At 46.0% G+C, this 13,981-nt stretch overlaps 1 protein-coding gene across 23 annotated transcripts in view; it reads left to right on the forward strand.

Moving 5' to 3' along the window:
- NFASC (neurofascin) overlaps positions 1–13,981 on the forward strand; it is a 107,820-nt gene that overhangs the window by 85,429 nt on the left and 8,410 nt on the right. For 12 of the 23 annotated variants that reach the window (XM_068918677.1, XM_068918681.1, XM_068918675.1 and 9 more), the window contains 4 exons: positions 377–493; positions 2,551–2,706; positions 8,846–8,977; positions 9,582–9,651. In XM_068918677.1, the coding sequence (XP_068774778.1) occupies positions 377–493; positions 2,551–2,706; positions 8,846–8,977; positions 9,582–9,651 (475 nt within the window). The remainder of the gene's footprint in view (positions 1–376; positions 494–2,550; positions 2,707–8,845; positions 8,978–9,581; positions 9,652–13,981) is intronic. The other 11 variants (XM_068918694.1, XM_068918687.1, XM_009672242.2 and 8 more) reach the window with 1 other exon arrangement.

The raw sequence follows: 13,981 nt of genomic DNA on the forward strand, positions 1-13,981 counted from the left end.
TGGTAGCGAATCTGTGCGCGCTCATGCATGCATCTCTTGCATTCATTTGGGCACAAGTTTAGCCAGGTGGTTTTCATACCGACTCACTGAAACACTCACAGAAGTGCCACAGAAGTCTTAAGACTTTAGAGATAAACTGAGTGCAGTTAGACTTAAATAACAATATGAAATGATCTCTTGCTATCGAACATCCCCCAAATGTTTAAAATTAAGGATTTCATAAGAAGTAAACATTTCCTTGGGCACGGTCATAGGCTAAGGTAGAGACACTAACTTTAGGAATGATTCTGTAAGAATTTACCAGTGCCAGATGCTAGATGAGGTCTTATTTGTGTATAATCCAAAATACTAACTCCTGTTCTAACCTGTCCACCAGCCACCAATGGATCGTCCATATGGGACATAAGAGCTTTGGCTAATAGTAACTGGGCAAACATCACCTGGAGCCACAATTACTCTGCAGGAACTGACTTTGTGGTTAAGTATATCACCAGTAAGCATCAGATCGCATGGGGACTCTATACGGTGGTGATGCCATTAGAGATCCTGCCAGCTCCCAAGGTTTTAAGCCAATCTATGATGCAATCGTAATTACTGGGTATTGAATGATGCTGTATGGCCACATGGAGGCTAAGAGAGGAAAATGTCAGCACGTGCTCATGACCGTTTAGAGCGGACCAGAACTATTCCTGTTGCTCTAATTCACAAGTGAATCCCCCTCCTTGCACCGTCTGTTGTGAGATGCTCATATTTGCATAGATAAGCAAGGCTGTTATCATTTGTTCCAGGATGCAGAGTTGAGCCATATGTGGTCACAACATGAACAGCTTTTAAAATATGTATCTATACTACGTATAGATACACACACGAAGGGGGAAAAGCAAATAATATCTACATAAATTGGAGGACAGCTTTAAAGAAAATGCATGTCTTTGAAGGCCTTTTTGAACCTGGAGTTGGCAGAATCATCTATGATCACAAACCTCCTGTCCTAACAGATATCATTGTCTCTGAAAACCATAAGGCTGTATTTAGTCGGAAACTCAAAGCTAATCTCTCTCCCTTTAGTACTTGTTTAGAAAAGATGTTTACATGTTCTTGGGGTGTTGTTTTCTTAATTGCTAGGCAGTGATAAATGCTGCTTATCTCTAACTTTATTTCCCAGCCATTTCAGCCTTCACATTGTCTAGTAAGTTGGTCTTAAATCGGCATTTAAAAGAAAGCAACTGTGCATAATTATTGACATTGAACCACTTTTGGTTGTTTACAACATTGTTTAAGAGACGAACTTGCATACTACTTAAACCAGCTTCTCCTAATGCCCAGCTGATGCCTGTTCTCACTCCAAAATCTCCAGGCTTTCATTAAGTAAAGCAGTATTTGCTATTCTCAGCCCTCATTAGGGAAGGAGACCATCCTCCCCCCTCTGAATCATTTCCCACAACTCAGGTACTCATCAGGTTTCTGAACCCAGAACGCAAAGTGTCAGAGCTCCCAAAGCAACCGCTTCCGCCCCTTTTCACCACGGAGAAGCACAAAGTACAGGCAATGCCCTTCCACAGGCCGAGCACTGAGCCTGTGCTCAGAACCATCTTCAACAGCAATGTCTCGAGATGCAGTTGCCAGGACCTGGCAGAGATCCACAGCATCAGCCTGTCTTTCAGTCTCCTCCCAAACAGCCACGGCACCTACCTGAGCACAGGCTGCGCTGGCAGAGCTCCCCACCTTTCTGGTGGTAGTGCCATTTTAAGCAATAAGCACACGTGGCCTCAAAGTAGCATTTCTCCTTCCCTGCAGCACTGCTGAATTGGGAGGGTTGACCCTGGTCAGGCAGAGTGCTCCATCTCTCCAGAGCCACAAATAAAAAACCCCACTGCAGGCTTGCTGCATTAATCCATTTAACACTTAGCATTAAATTCATCATCAAATTATTCCTGACATAGTGCAAAGAACAGGTCAACCTTAGGATAGAGCTTAAAAGCCCAGGGCCATCCCCACTCAAGCTAAAGGACTGCCCCTCCCTCCCCAAAAGCACGCTATCTCCCAGCTGGGGTGAGCAGTCTTGCAGCACGTATAATGCAACTTCACCTCATTAAAAGACTCCTTAACCTACAAATAAAACTGCTGCATGCTCCCAACCACAGTTGCTGCTTACACTGGGACCCTGTAGCACAAGAGGATGGGCCTTCGTCCAGCTGAGTGGGATCAAGCAAATTCCAGACTCTGTTGTAAATACCAAAATATCTAGACTGAGGCTGGACAGAAAAAGGACCTATAAGTAGGGAGAGTTCTCCTAAATAGCTACGGATACTTCTTTTCAGGACCACAGGCAGGGGTACAGCAAAAACCATACCATATTCCTGCATCACTGTTTTCCTTCTATTCCCAGTGAGGAACAATCATGGAGACGTTAATAGCTCCCGGACCATCACACTGTATTATTTCTGCTCAGTGGCTAGGGATAGCGTAATGTATTGCCTGCAGTGTCAACAAGGTAATCTCTCCAAATCTCCTGCTGGCTGGGTTTGATGTGCGGTTTCTGTTTCTCAGGTAACAAGACAGAGAAATCTATCCCCGTTAAAGCTCAGACCCCTTCCTCTGTGCAACTGGCTAATCTGACGCCCGGAATGATGTACAAGTTGTGGGTATTTCCCATATGGTCTAGCCCCAGCGAACACTCTTACATTACCTTTACGACAAGCTCAGGTGAGAGGGGCTTCCGCCCCGCTGCGTGCTGCATTTCCGAGGCATGGTCACTCCATCCTGAGCTCTCCCCGCAGACGCAGCACGTCCGGGGGGGGCGGTTTCACCATGACTGCATGGAACCAACTTCATCCGCTCCATGGGACCCGTGCCATCTCTGCCCTTATTAAAGAGCTGCCTCCTCAGCATCTCAGCGAGGTTGCTCCAAGTTGCTCAGCAAAGGAAAGCACAAGCCCTGGTAGGGCCAGTAATGGAACAGGATTGATTTGAAAGAAAGGGTCTTTTAATGAGGGTAGAGAACATGCACATGTTGTCACGCAGCTCCGCTTGAAGCCCTGCGATGGCTGTGACAGACCCTGCTGTGTGTCTGCATTTTCACTTGCGCATTGCTTCTCATGGTGTTGTTCGTTGCTTTGGCATAGGAGTGTCCGTGCGCGCGTTTGGGCTAGGTTATTGCACAGAGCTGGAGCACAGCAGCAGGCGGGCAGATATGTGTGATGAGATGCAGATGAGGGACAGTACCGGGAGGGGGGAACGCTATGTTTGCCAAAGGCCCCAGTGACAGTCACGTACAGCTTATGCATAGGACTCTTCAGAAGGATAAAACACCAGGTATGTTTCCTCTGGCAACTTTGCATCTAATTGCACAAGCAATTTTCCAGTTCTATCACCCGAGTGATTTTTATAGCATCCTAATTATGGGCTTCCTACACTGTCCACTGAATGCCACAGAAATACTCTTACCGACTTCCACAGGCATTGAATCAGGCTTTATGCATTTATAAGACTCCACTGTTCACACTTGATGAGTTTCAGTAAATCGAAATAGCTATAACTTGCTCTGTATTCACTCAAGAGTTTTGCCGTAGGAATTGATGCACGAAGCCTGTCAACGTCTGTGCCTAAACACTTAGGTGAAAAACCAAGCAGCTGCCAACACTGCGCCAAACTACACTGAAAAACATAGTAGCCCCTGTAGGGGAAATGATTTTCAAAGAACTAAAATTACTTTGTCAAGACCCTGGCATACAAGGGAAAGCTCAAGCACTTACCAATCTCTTTAATTAGAAGTACAAAAGCAAAATGTTCCATCCACACCAAGCAAAATGTTCCAATGTGGGAGAGGGGAGCAGGATCTCACCCCCCAAAACTCACCCCTCCAAATCTTATTTGGAGTTGGCAAGCCATAACTATGCCAAGTAATTCTCTGATGTGCTAAGATGACACAGGGACAGATGTCAGCAGCTAGTATTTCTGCATGTCTAATGCTGCTGGTTATTTATCAGCGTTGGGCAAGCGTTGTCCTTGGGACTGTGTCCTGCCCCTGCCTGGCACTGCCAGGCTGCTGTGCCTCTTCATCTCTGGCTACAACCATCCTGTGAGAAATGGTGAAATCCACAGCACAGCATCCCTTAGACCATGCTCATCTTTGCAGAGAAGCATGTTTTCATAGAGGGCTTATTTTCCCTTGGGTTCTTCCCATTGCTCTGCTGCTTTGCGACACACGGAGCAGAGCACGCCTTGCTTGCCTCGGGAGGTTCACAGCTGCGCTTCGGCAGGACCAGGCTCTGACGTGCAAACTCTCCGGAGCTGAGGCTTCAGCTCCCTACACTCCAAGCCTGTTCCTGTACTTCAGGGGGTCGATTCTGACCCCAAACAATAAAGGAATCCATTGCTCAGCTCAGAGGGTGGCCAGAACCTCTCCAGAAGGGCTCCAGCTGCAACGTAGCAGCCTCGATTCCACCCTGCAGCTGACTTGGAAATGACTACCACCCCTTCAGCTGCTGCTCCCACCCTGCAGAATGTGTCTGCTTTCCTCTTTCCGGATAGCTCTTCCTCAGTTTGGACCTGTCTTGTCTTCCTGCCTGCCTTTCACCCACTCTGGGATTTGGGGGGATGAGGGGCATTCTCCTGCACAGCGGACACCAAGGGGTAGGGAATCTTTAAAAAGAGGGGGGCAAAGAAAGTAATATACTTGGCTGATTCACACTGGTAATCTTGGCATATCAGTTTTCTGTAATTAAAGAGTTCCTAGTGATATCATCGTTGAGACTAAAGGATTTGCCACCTTTGTTCCTATGACAGAGCCCAAATGATGCCCCGAGCCCTCTCCCACGGGCCCACAGAGTGGTGCCGCTCCGGCACGCATGCGCGCTGCAGGTCCCTTTCCGCACTGCCTGCATACTGCTGACATGAATGGTCAGCCCCCGTTGACTATCATGTGTCACCAGGAACGCTTTTGATAAGAAAGCACTGGGGGGCTTTTTTCCCTCCTCCCCCAATGTTTTGCAAATTGCTATTCTAAAGATTTCTTCAGCTTGAATGTAGATAACTAAGAACTAGTCCACCTGTACCACAGCTGCAGGACACCGCACTCCGACTTCTCTGCTGGATATCGAGCTTTCAATTAATCACAACAGTTCTTTCCAGTAGTGATACTCCAAAGCTACATAGCTTAATGCAAAGAACTTCCTCTGATCTACAACATTTAAACATGAATAATCACTAAAACTAACCCAACAGTCTGCTTTAGAAAAAAGACAATATTTTTGCTGATCTTTAGTTTACAGTCAGTTTTGTTATTGGCATATAAGCCATGACTATTAGATAACACGTTTTCTATCACAAGATTATAATTAATTTAAAAAAAAAAAAACAGTCTCTGCAGTTGCATTTAAATCAATACCTGTTCGATCACACAGCCGGTTTCTATTATTTACCCTTGATGCTAGCCTTATATTACAGCAAATCAAAACATCCTCTCTGACAGCCATGCACCACCACTTCTCCTTTTGAGTGCTGCAATGACAGTCATTCGTTTACTCTTAAATACAAGATTGCTGTGACTATAATTTTGTCGTCATCAGTTGCTTTTTTGGGAAGGATGGCAATTATACCTCTACCTTGATGATATGCAGTGCCACAATCCTACTGCAAGATCCCCTAGCAACTTGGCACTCAAAATGCTCCCTCCCAAGCAAAACCGAGCCTTAATCCGCATGGCAGCATGAAACACAACCCTTGGGCTGCTTTGGCATTTGGTACTTTGAAGAACCTCTCAGTTCCCCCTTGGCATTGCTTTCCATAAAAACCCCATCCTAGCAGGACTGCTGATACAATCTTCCATCTCAAAGTTCTCCGGTGCAGCTTTATTCCCCTTTCCACCCCGAGCACTCAGTTAATTGAATCTAATTTCCAGCCCCATTCTGTTATAATCTCATTCTCTCCATTATAAAAATTACATCTTCAAGGACTGTTTAGCTCAGGTTGTATTAAGGATAAATATTAAACGTGGCAGCATTAAAGGGAAAAGCAGCAAAAAGGCCAAAGTACACAACCTACTCCTACCCACGTAGGAGCTCGGTGCCTAACGCTGCTTCCGCGCTAGAAGAAGGACATGCCATAACGGAGATGAGAAGTACGGCTTTTGCCATAGGCCTATGACCCTTTGAGCCTTTTGAAAAATTCTCTCAAAAATCCTGAACTAGGCTATAGCAAAGTAATAGCAACACAGAGCTTTCAGTGTCTGATGCCTTTTTTTTTTTTTTAGCAAGTGGGACTCTCTCTTTTCATTTTCCTCTTTTATCTGTGAATTTCCTTGTGTCGTGGTGTGGCTGCACTTTTCTGCTGATATCGTGGCTTAGAATTCCCCCCGAGGAAAGCCTCTGTTATCTTGGGTTCAGTTTTGACAGAATAAGTACACCCCAACAACGTGCTACAGCCCTGAAAGGGCATGGTTTAGGAACGTTTGCCAATTCAACCCATTTTAAAGGTGTTGTCTCTTCTACAAGAGCCCTTCATTCAGATTATATTAATTGAGGGTTATCCTTCATGCTTTCTTTATCAGCACCATCTTGTTCTCATATTTGAGCAGAAGCTGAAGATTGATACTAAAAACGTTTTAAAAGGCAGTGGGTGCTGGGAGCAGTCAGTGGGTAATTCAGGAGAGGGGCCCTGGTTTGGAGGCCTCCATGGATGGTGTTTGGGATGGCGATGGAAGCAAGCTGAAAAACTGTACATCTGGTTGTAGCTTTCCTAAATAACGCTCCCCTCTGTGCTATTTATGTACTGTATCTGTTTCTAAAAAGTCAGGTATATTTGGCAGTGCTGACCCTCCATTATCACTTCTCGCGTAGGATTTGGTGGTTTCTAAATCCAATTATCTACCATTTCTCAGGCATGACTTGCTACCAGCACTTGTAGAAGGGCATTAAGAGATGGCTTGTCACTGCTTGTACACTGTTCACAACTTCGATTCAAGCTGTTCAGATATATTAGGATGGGAAAAGGCTCTCTTTTTTCGTATACAGTGACTAACAAAGTCACCCAGTCAAACTCTGCAGCTCTGCTTGGAGTTGGCCTGAACACAGAGCCACGGGAAGGGCATTTTCACATCTGTTCTTGATGCAGTACTGTTCTTGCACAGGTTGGTAACTGTTAACCCAAGGATCAACCACCCATTTACTGGGTGCAAGTGTTTCACTGCTTGTAACAACCTGCACCTACAAAAGACTGTTGTGTGCACTGCCTCACAACGGGTACTGGCTGGAAAGTCTTGTTGACTTGAGTTCACCCATATGGTTAAGCAATGCAACACGATAAAGACGGTAGCACAATCCTTTCCACTATTCCGCAGCACTATAGACCAGACTAGCCAAGATCAGGTAACAGCAGCAGCAGCAATCTAATTTGAAGCTGGTTTTTGTCACATGGGTATCAATAAAAAACGCTCACTGCACTGTACTTTCCATTTCAGGCAAACCTCTGCCAAGTCCCAATTCAGTCCGGCCCAACTCAGCTCTCCCCTTGCTCCTGCCAGGAATACCTCTGTCTGTTTGCACTGCAGTCTGGTTAAATTAAGCCCCCCTGCTGTGCTGAAGGTTATTTTCTCCTTCTGCTCTGTCTTGCTGAATACCAAGCGTGTGTCAATGACAGCTAGAAAATGGCAGCTTGTTGCTATTTATAGGACACAGATTTGTCTGTCTGACCATGTAAAGGAGCTGCAAATAACAAGTCAGAGTATGTGTGGTAGAACTTGGCAGTCAGGTGTTGGATAGGACTTTTCAGTGCTATCAGACCACATCTCAACTTTCTGGGACCCAGCAGTTGTTCCTCAAAGATCTATCACCAACCAGGGCTTTGTACCCAACACCGCATCCCCGCTCACACATTAGCCAAGTCTTGCTGGGCCTCCACATCTCCCTTCTCAGCCGCCCTGTGGCTACAGAAAACAGATGCCCCACTGCGACTGACTGTATCTGTTGCATTCAGTACCAGTTGCTGGCAAAGCTCAGATAATCACCCCAAAGGGTAGAAGCTAGGTCTCCAAATGCCCAAGCACGTACCAAGGCTCAGAAGCAGGGGCTACACCCTGCCGAGCACCATCGCTGGCTTCTCTTAGTTTGAGGTGAGCCCTGGAGAGGCTGCACCAAATGCTGTCTCTGGTTTATCTGCTCAGGCAGGACTCCAAGCACAGACAATGCGCAGAGCAGCTTCTCGCTACCTGCAGCCACCCTCAAGCACACAAGAAAGCACACGGCTGCTGGACCGCAGCGGCTGCCTGCCAGCCGTCCCCCATTGCCTCTGCCACAAGGGTGAGGCTGTCCCAGGCTCCCTGCTGGACCTCAAGAACTAGGATTTCTCCCAGCTCAAGGCTGCTAACGAGCACTGCAGAGCTCAGTAACCCTCTGGATTTAGTGGTGCTGTTCTACCTAACTTTATGCCAGGGATTAAATCTTTTAGCCATTTGCTTGGGCACATTTATTTCTGCACTTTTCATAGAAACCATCTCCAGACGCTGGAAAGGAAAGATCAAATCTGTTACCCAGCTTCTTTTGCCATTATTTTCAATGCATTTTTCTCATTGATCTGTGCTAGGCTTTACTTTATGTTGTGACCCTTTGCTGTGTGTAGCTACTGCTAAAATGTTGAGTTGATCTACCATTAAAAAAAAAAAAAAAAGCCAAAAACCAGTTTCCTGTATTACACTCTCAGATAACCTGGTCAATACACCCCACTCAAAAATACAGTGCTAAAGATAGATCATTTCTAAACTGGTAGACTGAGTTTTTCTATAGTTTATTCCTCTCTGTTGTCCTAGTCTGTCCCTTATAGCTTCTTTTCTTTCAACTTCTCCTCCCAGCTTATACTAAGAATCATGTGGACATCGCAACCCAAGGCTGGTTCATTGGGCTGATGTGTGCCATAGCTCTCCTGGTTCTTATTCTGCTGATAGTGTGCTTCATTAAGAGAAGCAGAGGTGGAAAATACCCAGGTAAGAGCACTACATGGCAATTTTTTATTCTCATGGTTTAAACTTTTCCAGGCTTCCAGGAGCTAATCAAATTGTATTGCTCTCAGATAGATGCTTCTGATTTAAAGGGCTTTTTTCCTCCATAGTATGAACGCTATTATTAGTGGAAAGCATTTCAGTTAATTAAAGGTTGAGTGAGTTCTCTGTGCTATGCAGGAGGCAGTCTACAGAGCTGGACACTCCTGTTATGCATGACCTGACACCCACTCTGCAAATTTGCTCATCCTCTTCTAGAAAAAGACCTTTTCAGGCAAAAATCTCATTAAATTTTCACAAAGCAAAGATAAGGTAGCTTAGGAAAATTCATCAATTAATACATCTTCTCTAGCCACCTTGAGCTCTTGTGCCCTGGTGCCTCAGCGCTGTAGTAACTTTTGGGATCCAGTCCCGAAAGCCCTTCCATGGGAGGTTGCAGAGCTTTTTTATAGAATCCATGAAAGTCTGTACCTCATCCTGCAGGGATTTTACAGAAGACAGCCATGAGGCCAGCTCTTGTTACTCTCTAGTTAAATCTATATCATCTATACTGTTTTTTAACATGTTGGGGATGTGCTTGCTTACACAGTGCGAGATAACAAAGATGAGCATCTCAATCCTGAAGATAAGAACGTAGAAGATGGGTCGTTTGACTACAGGTATGCTCCCATTTGGCATGTGTGTTCACACGACCACTCCTGTCCCATCCACCCTGCTCCCCAGCCATCACAGACCTCACCGCTGTACCCTCTCCCCATAACTGAGGTATTTCTCCCACCTTCCTCCTCCTGCCTCCTTCTCTCAGCAAGTTCTCTACCAAAGGGAACATTTCCTGCCTAAAACCCTGGAAAAGTAACCAATCTGAGAGTATGCTATTAAGGTTTCCTTCTTTCCCTGTCCCTCCTCCTGGGAGGGCCTGTCCAGGCAGAGACATGGGACAGACATCAGCTACTTGAGACACAGTTCTCATCAGGCGTGCATCAACCTTAATGACTCTCAAAACACAGGCACACACTTGGCTCTGAAGCAGCCTGAGGATATTTCAAGTATATAACCCTGTAGCTCAGCCTCTCTCCTAGTCGTAAGGCAGCATCCAGAACAGAAATGTCCAAAGTTATGCTTCGATCAGCCCTGAAAGCATGTAAGTGTACTTATTTGGGGGTCCGCCTAAATCCAGATCAAGGCTTTTCTGCAAGATGCTGAGGGAAACCCTACTGCAATGGCCTTTCGGAGTGGCAGCATAGCCAAGCAGTGACTCTGCTACAACAGCTGTGGTTTCACCACCGTTCGATCAGCATCTTTCAAACGAAATGGCATCCTTTGAAGAAGAGCATCTACTTTTCCTCCAAACTCCCCAAATATTTCAAATACGGGCAAGTGTTCCCCAAACCTGCTCACATTTAGTGCAGCAGTCACGATCCTGTTTATTTTCCTGTTGCTTCCAAGGAACAGAAAGAGGTAAAGATGCCAGATCCCACTGGATTGCACACACTTGCCTGATGACTGGGATGTATATACCCAGTTTGCACTTTGAGCATCTACAGTGTGCTTTGCTTTTCTTTTTACAATGCACCTTTCCATCTGAGCTGAATCCAAAGCCCAATTAGGCTAGGATGGGTTTTTCTCCTGACTTCAAAGCAGGGGTTAATTAAACCATATGTCATTACCAGTAAACCTAGCATTGCAAATTAAGATAGCAAAGATGGGAAGGATTTATTTACGGTTCAGAAGAGAGCTTCACATGTGCTACACCAAAGACTTCAGAACAAGCAAAGTGAATGTATCTGCCTGCACCCTAAGATATAAATGACAGGTAGAATAACTGCATTCTGCAAGACGGTCATGTTTATATCATTAATAGCACAGTAATTACATTTCAGTAGTGATTGTTTTTCTCCAAAGGATGTCATAAGCCCAAAGCTCCCCAGTTTTCTGCAAGGCATGTGAAATGATGTGGACTACAAATAAATCCCAGAGAAGAGCAAAATAAGCGGCACAATCTAGAAAAAGGTTGCCATTCTTTATCGCCCTAAAACAACATGCTGGGGCAAGATCTCCTTTACTTTCCCTGCTAGATTCAGTTATCACTCCCAGTGGTGACAAGTCACACTGGTGAACTGCCTGGGGGCCTCAGATTGGGGCCCCTCCAGTCCAGCTAGAGGGGCAGAGGCATCTCCCCACTCCTGCATTTCCTCCACGCGGATGGTGGAGTGGGAGCACTCGGCCCGTGGCCCTGGAGCACGGGGTCACACAGCTCATGGGCCAGGCCAGCTTCGGTGATGCCAGCACCCACGGCTGTGCTCCCTGCACCTCAGTGTCCCTCCGCAGTGGTGGTGTGTTGTCTGCTCTGTGACACCAGACCCATCGGGAACACGGAAGGGCGTTTCCAGAAAAATAATTACAGGGAAGAGAGATGCTTTTTATGTCACCTTAGAGCCACTGGTAAGAAGCTGAGGTGATTTGGTAGAGTATTGCAAGATTAGAGCTCAGCGCAGCTCATGAGCTCTCAGGGACTGAGTCACCATAGTCACAGTCACTCTGGGAGGCTGTTTTGGGGAATTTTAACAAAATCATCCCTAGACAGGGTAGCTTTAAACACACGTGCACTTACATTAAGTCCATATACAAACAGCAGTCTGGGGACATTCCCTTCAGATCCCTGGCCAGGACACGGCAAACAGCAAAGAAGAAATTAGCTCAGACTGGTCCCATTGCAGGCTTTGCCCTGCATCAAATGCATCGCTTCCCAGGCATGACTTTATAAATGCAGACAGTGCTGGAGGGCCTCTTGCAGATACGATCATAAATACAGCCACATACTACGCTGCTAGCTTCCCTACTTTGATCAAAGTAATTCCTTAATGCTCCGAGTCATGATAGGGAAGCTTTTGGTTCCTTAATTTGAGGGCTGGCTCAACAGAACTAAGAAGCAAGTCTAAAGCATCTCATCACCCAGGAGCTACAATACACAATGCTGCAGGTTCACTTCTAGCACCTGGATCCCAAACAAAACCCTCATAATCGAGCTTCTGGCAGTACACACAGATTTCAGAAATCTGCTTATCAAGAGTCTGTTGTGGTGGCTGCAGTCAAAACCTCCTCACCACCATCATTCCTAAGGCAATTGCATTGCCAGGGATCACTTGCACAGAATAGGAGGAAAACCAAGCTCTTAGCATGGCTGTCACCTTTCAGGATGCTATCATGAGTTCAGTAATGCTGCATTTACTGCCCAAGCACCATCCAAGGGGCTAAATGACAGTCCAGGCAACAGGAAGAAATGGGATGGGAATGTTTTTTCCTACTACATTGTGGCTCCTGCTTAGCTGCATCCCAAACATTTATTGACAGCCCCATTCCCAAGAGCTTGAAAGCTAAAGGCAGAGGTTAGAAGAAAGGCAACAACAGGCTACTTGGATATCATTCATACATGAATAACCAAAGTTTACGACTTTCAAGGATTTTTGGATTGGGGGGTCATTATCCATAGGTTTGAGCTTTTTGCCACCTTACTGGCAGTGGATATGACCTTTAGAGAAGGCCTGTCCAGTTACAGAATATCCTATCAACAACATACCTTCTAGAGGCATGGATATGCATAACTGGGGCAAGAGTCCCCCATAGGAGAGTGAGTGAAAACTCCCCCGAGTCTCACTGCGAAGGGGGGCGGGGGCAAGCACTGTGTCAGAGCACAGCTTTGGGTCAGAACCTGGGCCAAGCTCCAAAATGCCCCAGTATTTTCAATCACACTGTTCCATGGACTACACGGAAAAACAAAAAATAAAACAAAAACCAAGCCCAAACAAAAAATTTCTCCTCCTCTCCCTCCCAGGAACAACAGGTTTCCTGGGAGAAGTAATAGGAATGAGGCTTCCCTCAAGGAGGCAGAAAGGAAGGTGAACTTGAAGGATTGATATGAAATGCTGTTGGCTGATTAAGATTCAAAATGATTGCAATGTTGAGCTCAAGGAAGGTAGCAATTAGTATTTCAAGGGAGGACAGGATCTGAGCTGACGTGAGTTCTTCATTGGTTTCCCTCCCCACCTCCACATAGCATGTCTGATATGCTCTCATCATATCTCACGTCCTTAATGCCCTGTGCATGCAACTTTCAAATCTCTGCAGCCTATAATTAAGAGATACTGTCACATCTTTCTGTTCCACTAACAGAATAATGGTTTTCCTGGGCAGAGGCTAAGCTGTGAAGCTTATTTTCAAAGCAGGAGACCATTATCCTTGGACAATGTTCTGTGCCAGTGACTGTGCCTCATTATACCAAATGTTTAAGCTGCACATGGGGGAGTCAGCTGGAAACCTGGGCCGCTGGGAAGGGAAAGTTGAGTGTTTTTACCTTTCGGTAAAAACACTCAGGACGTTCAGTCCTGATTCAGGACGGCATCCTACAACACAGGTGTACACACTGCAGGCAGCGTCAACTGGTACCTAACTGCCCATCTCAGTAGAAATCAAGACCAAGATGGGCCTGGACATGCAGCTGTCCAGGCAACCCTAGAGAGGGGAGGAGAAGTCTCAAAGCAGCATGGGGAGGAGCAGGCTTGTCGGTAGGGATTGTCGATGCCCTCATGCACCAGCATTATCTTAAGATGAAAACCTAGCAGAGGGACAAAGGGAAACAGAGCTCCTTTCACTTGGCCCTTGTCCTGCTGCATATCGCTACCCAGCAGCGGCTGCTCTGCCCTACAACCAGCTCACTAATTGACTTCCACAACCCTTTTTTAACAGCCCATCAGCAAACAGCCTGTTTTCTACCTGCACAGTCCACTGCTGTTTTGTATGAGCTTTCTCGGGGAAGCCAATGAGGCTCATCCAGCTCTCAACAATTATAGTAGCTCCATTTGGTATAACGAGGCAATTAGCTCCATGAGGAATGCAGTGACTGTTTTTTTCTTTTCCTTTTTTTTTTTTTTTTTTTTGGAAAAGCACTGCCCCTGTAAATGCATACCTCATCATATCTCTCTCTGATCAGGC

This window comes from Struthio camelus, chromosome 24 (assembly GCF_040807025.1).
Source record: "Struthio camelus isolate bStrCam1 chromosome 24, bStrCam1.hap1, whole genome shotgun sequence".
NCBI lineage: Eukaryota > Metazoa > Chordata > Aves > Struthioniformes > Struthionidae > Struthio > Struthio camelus.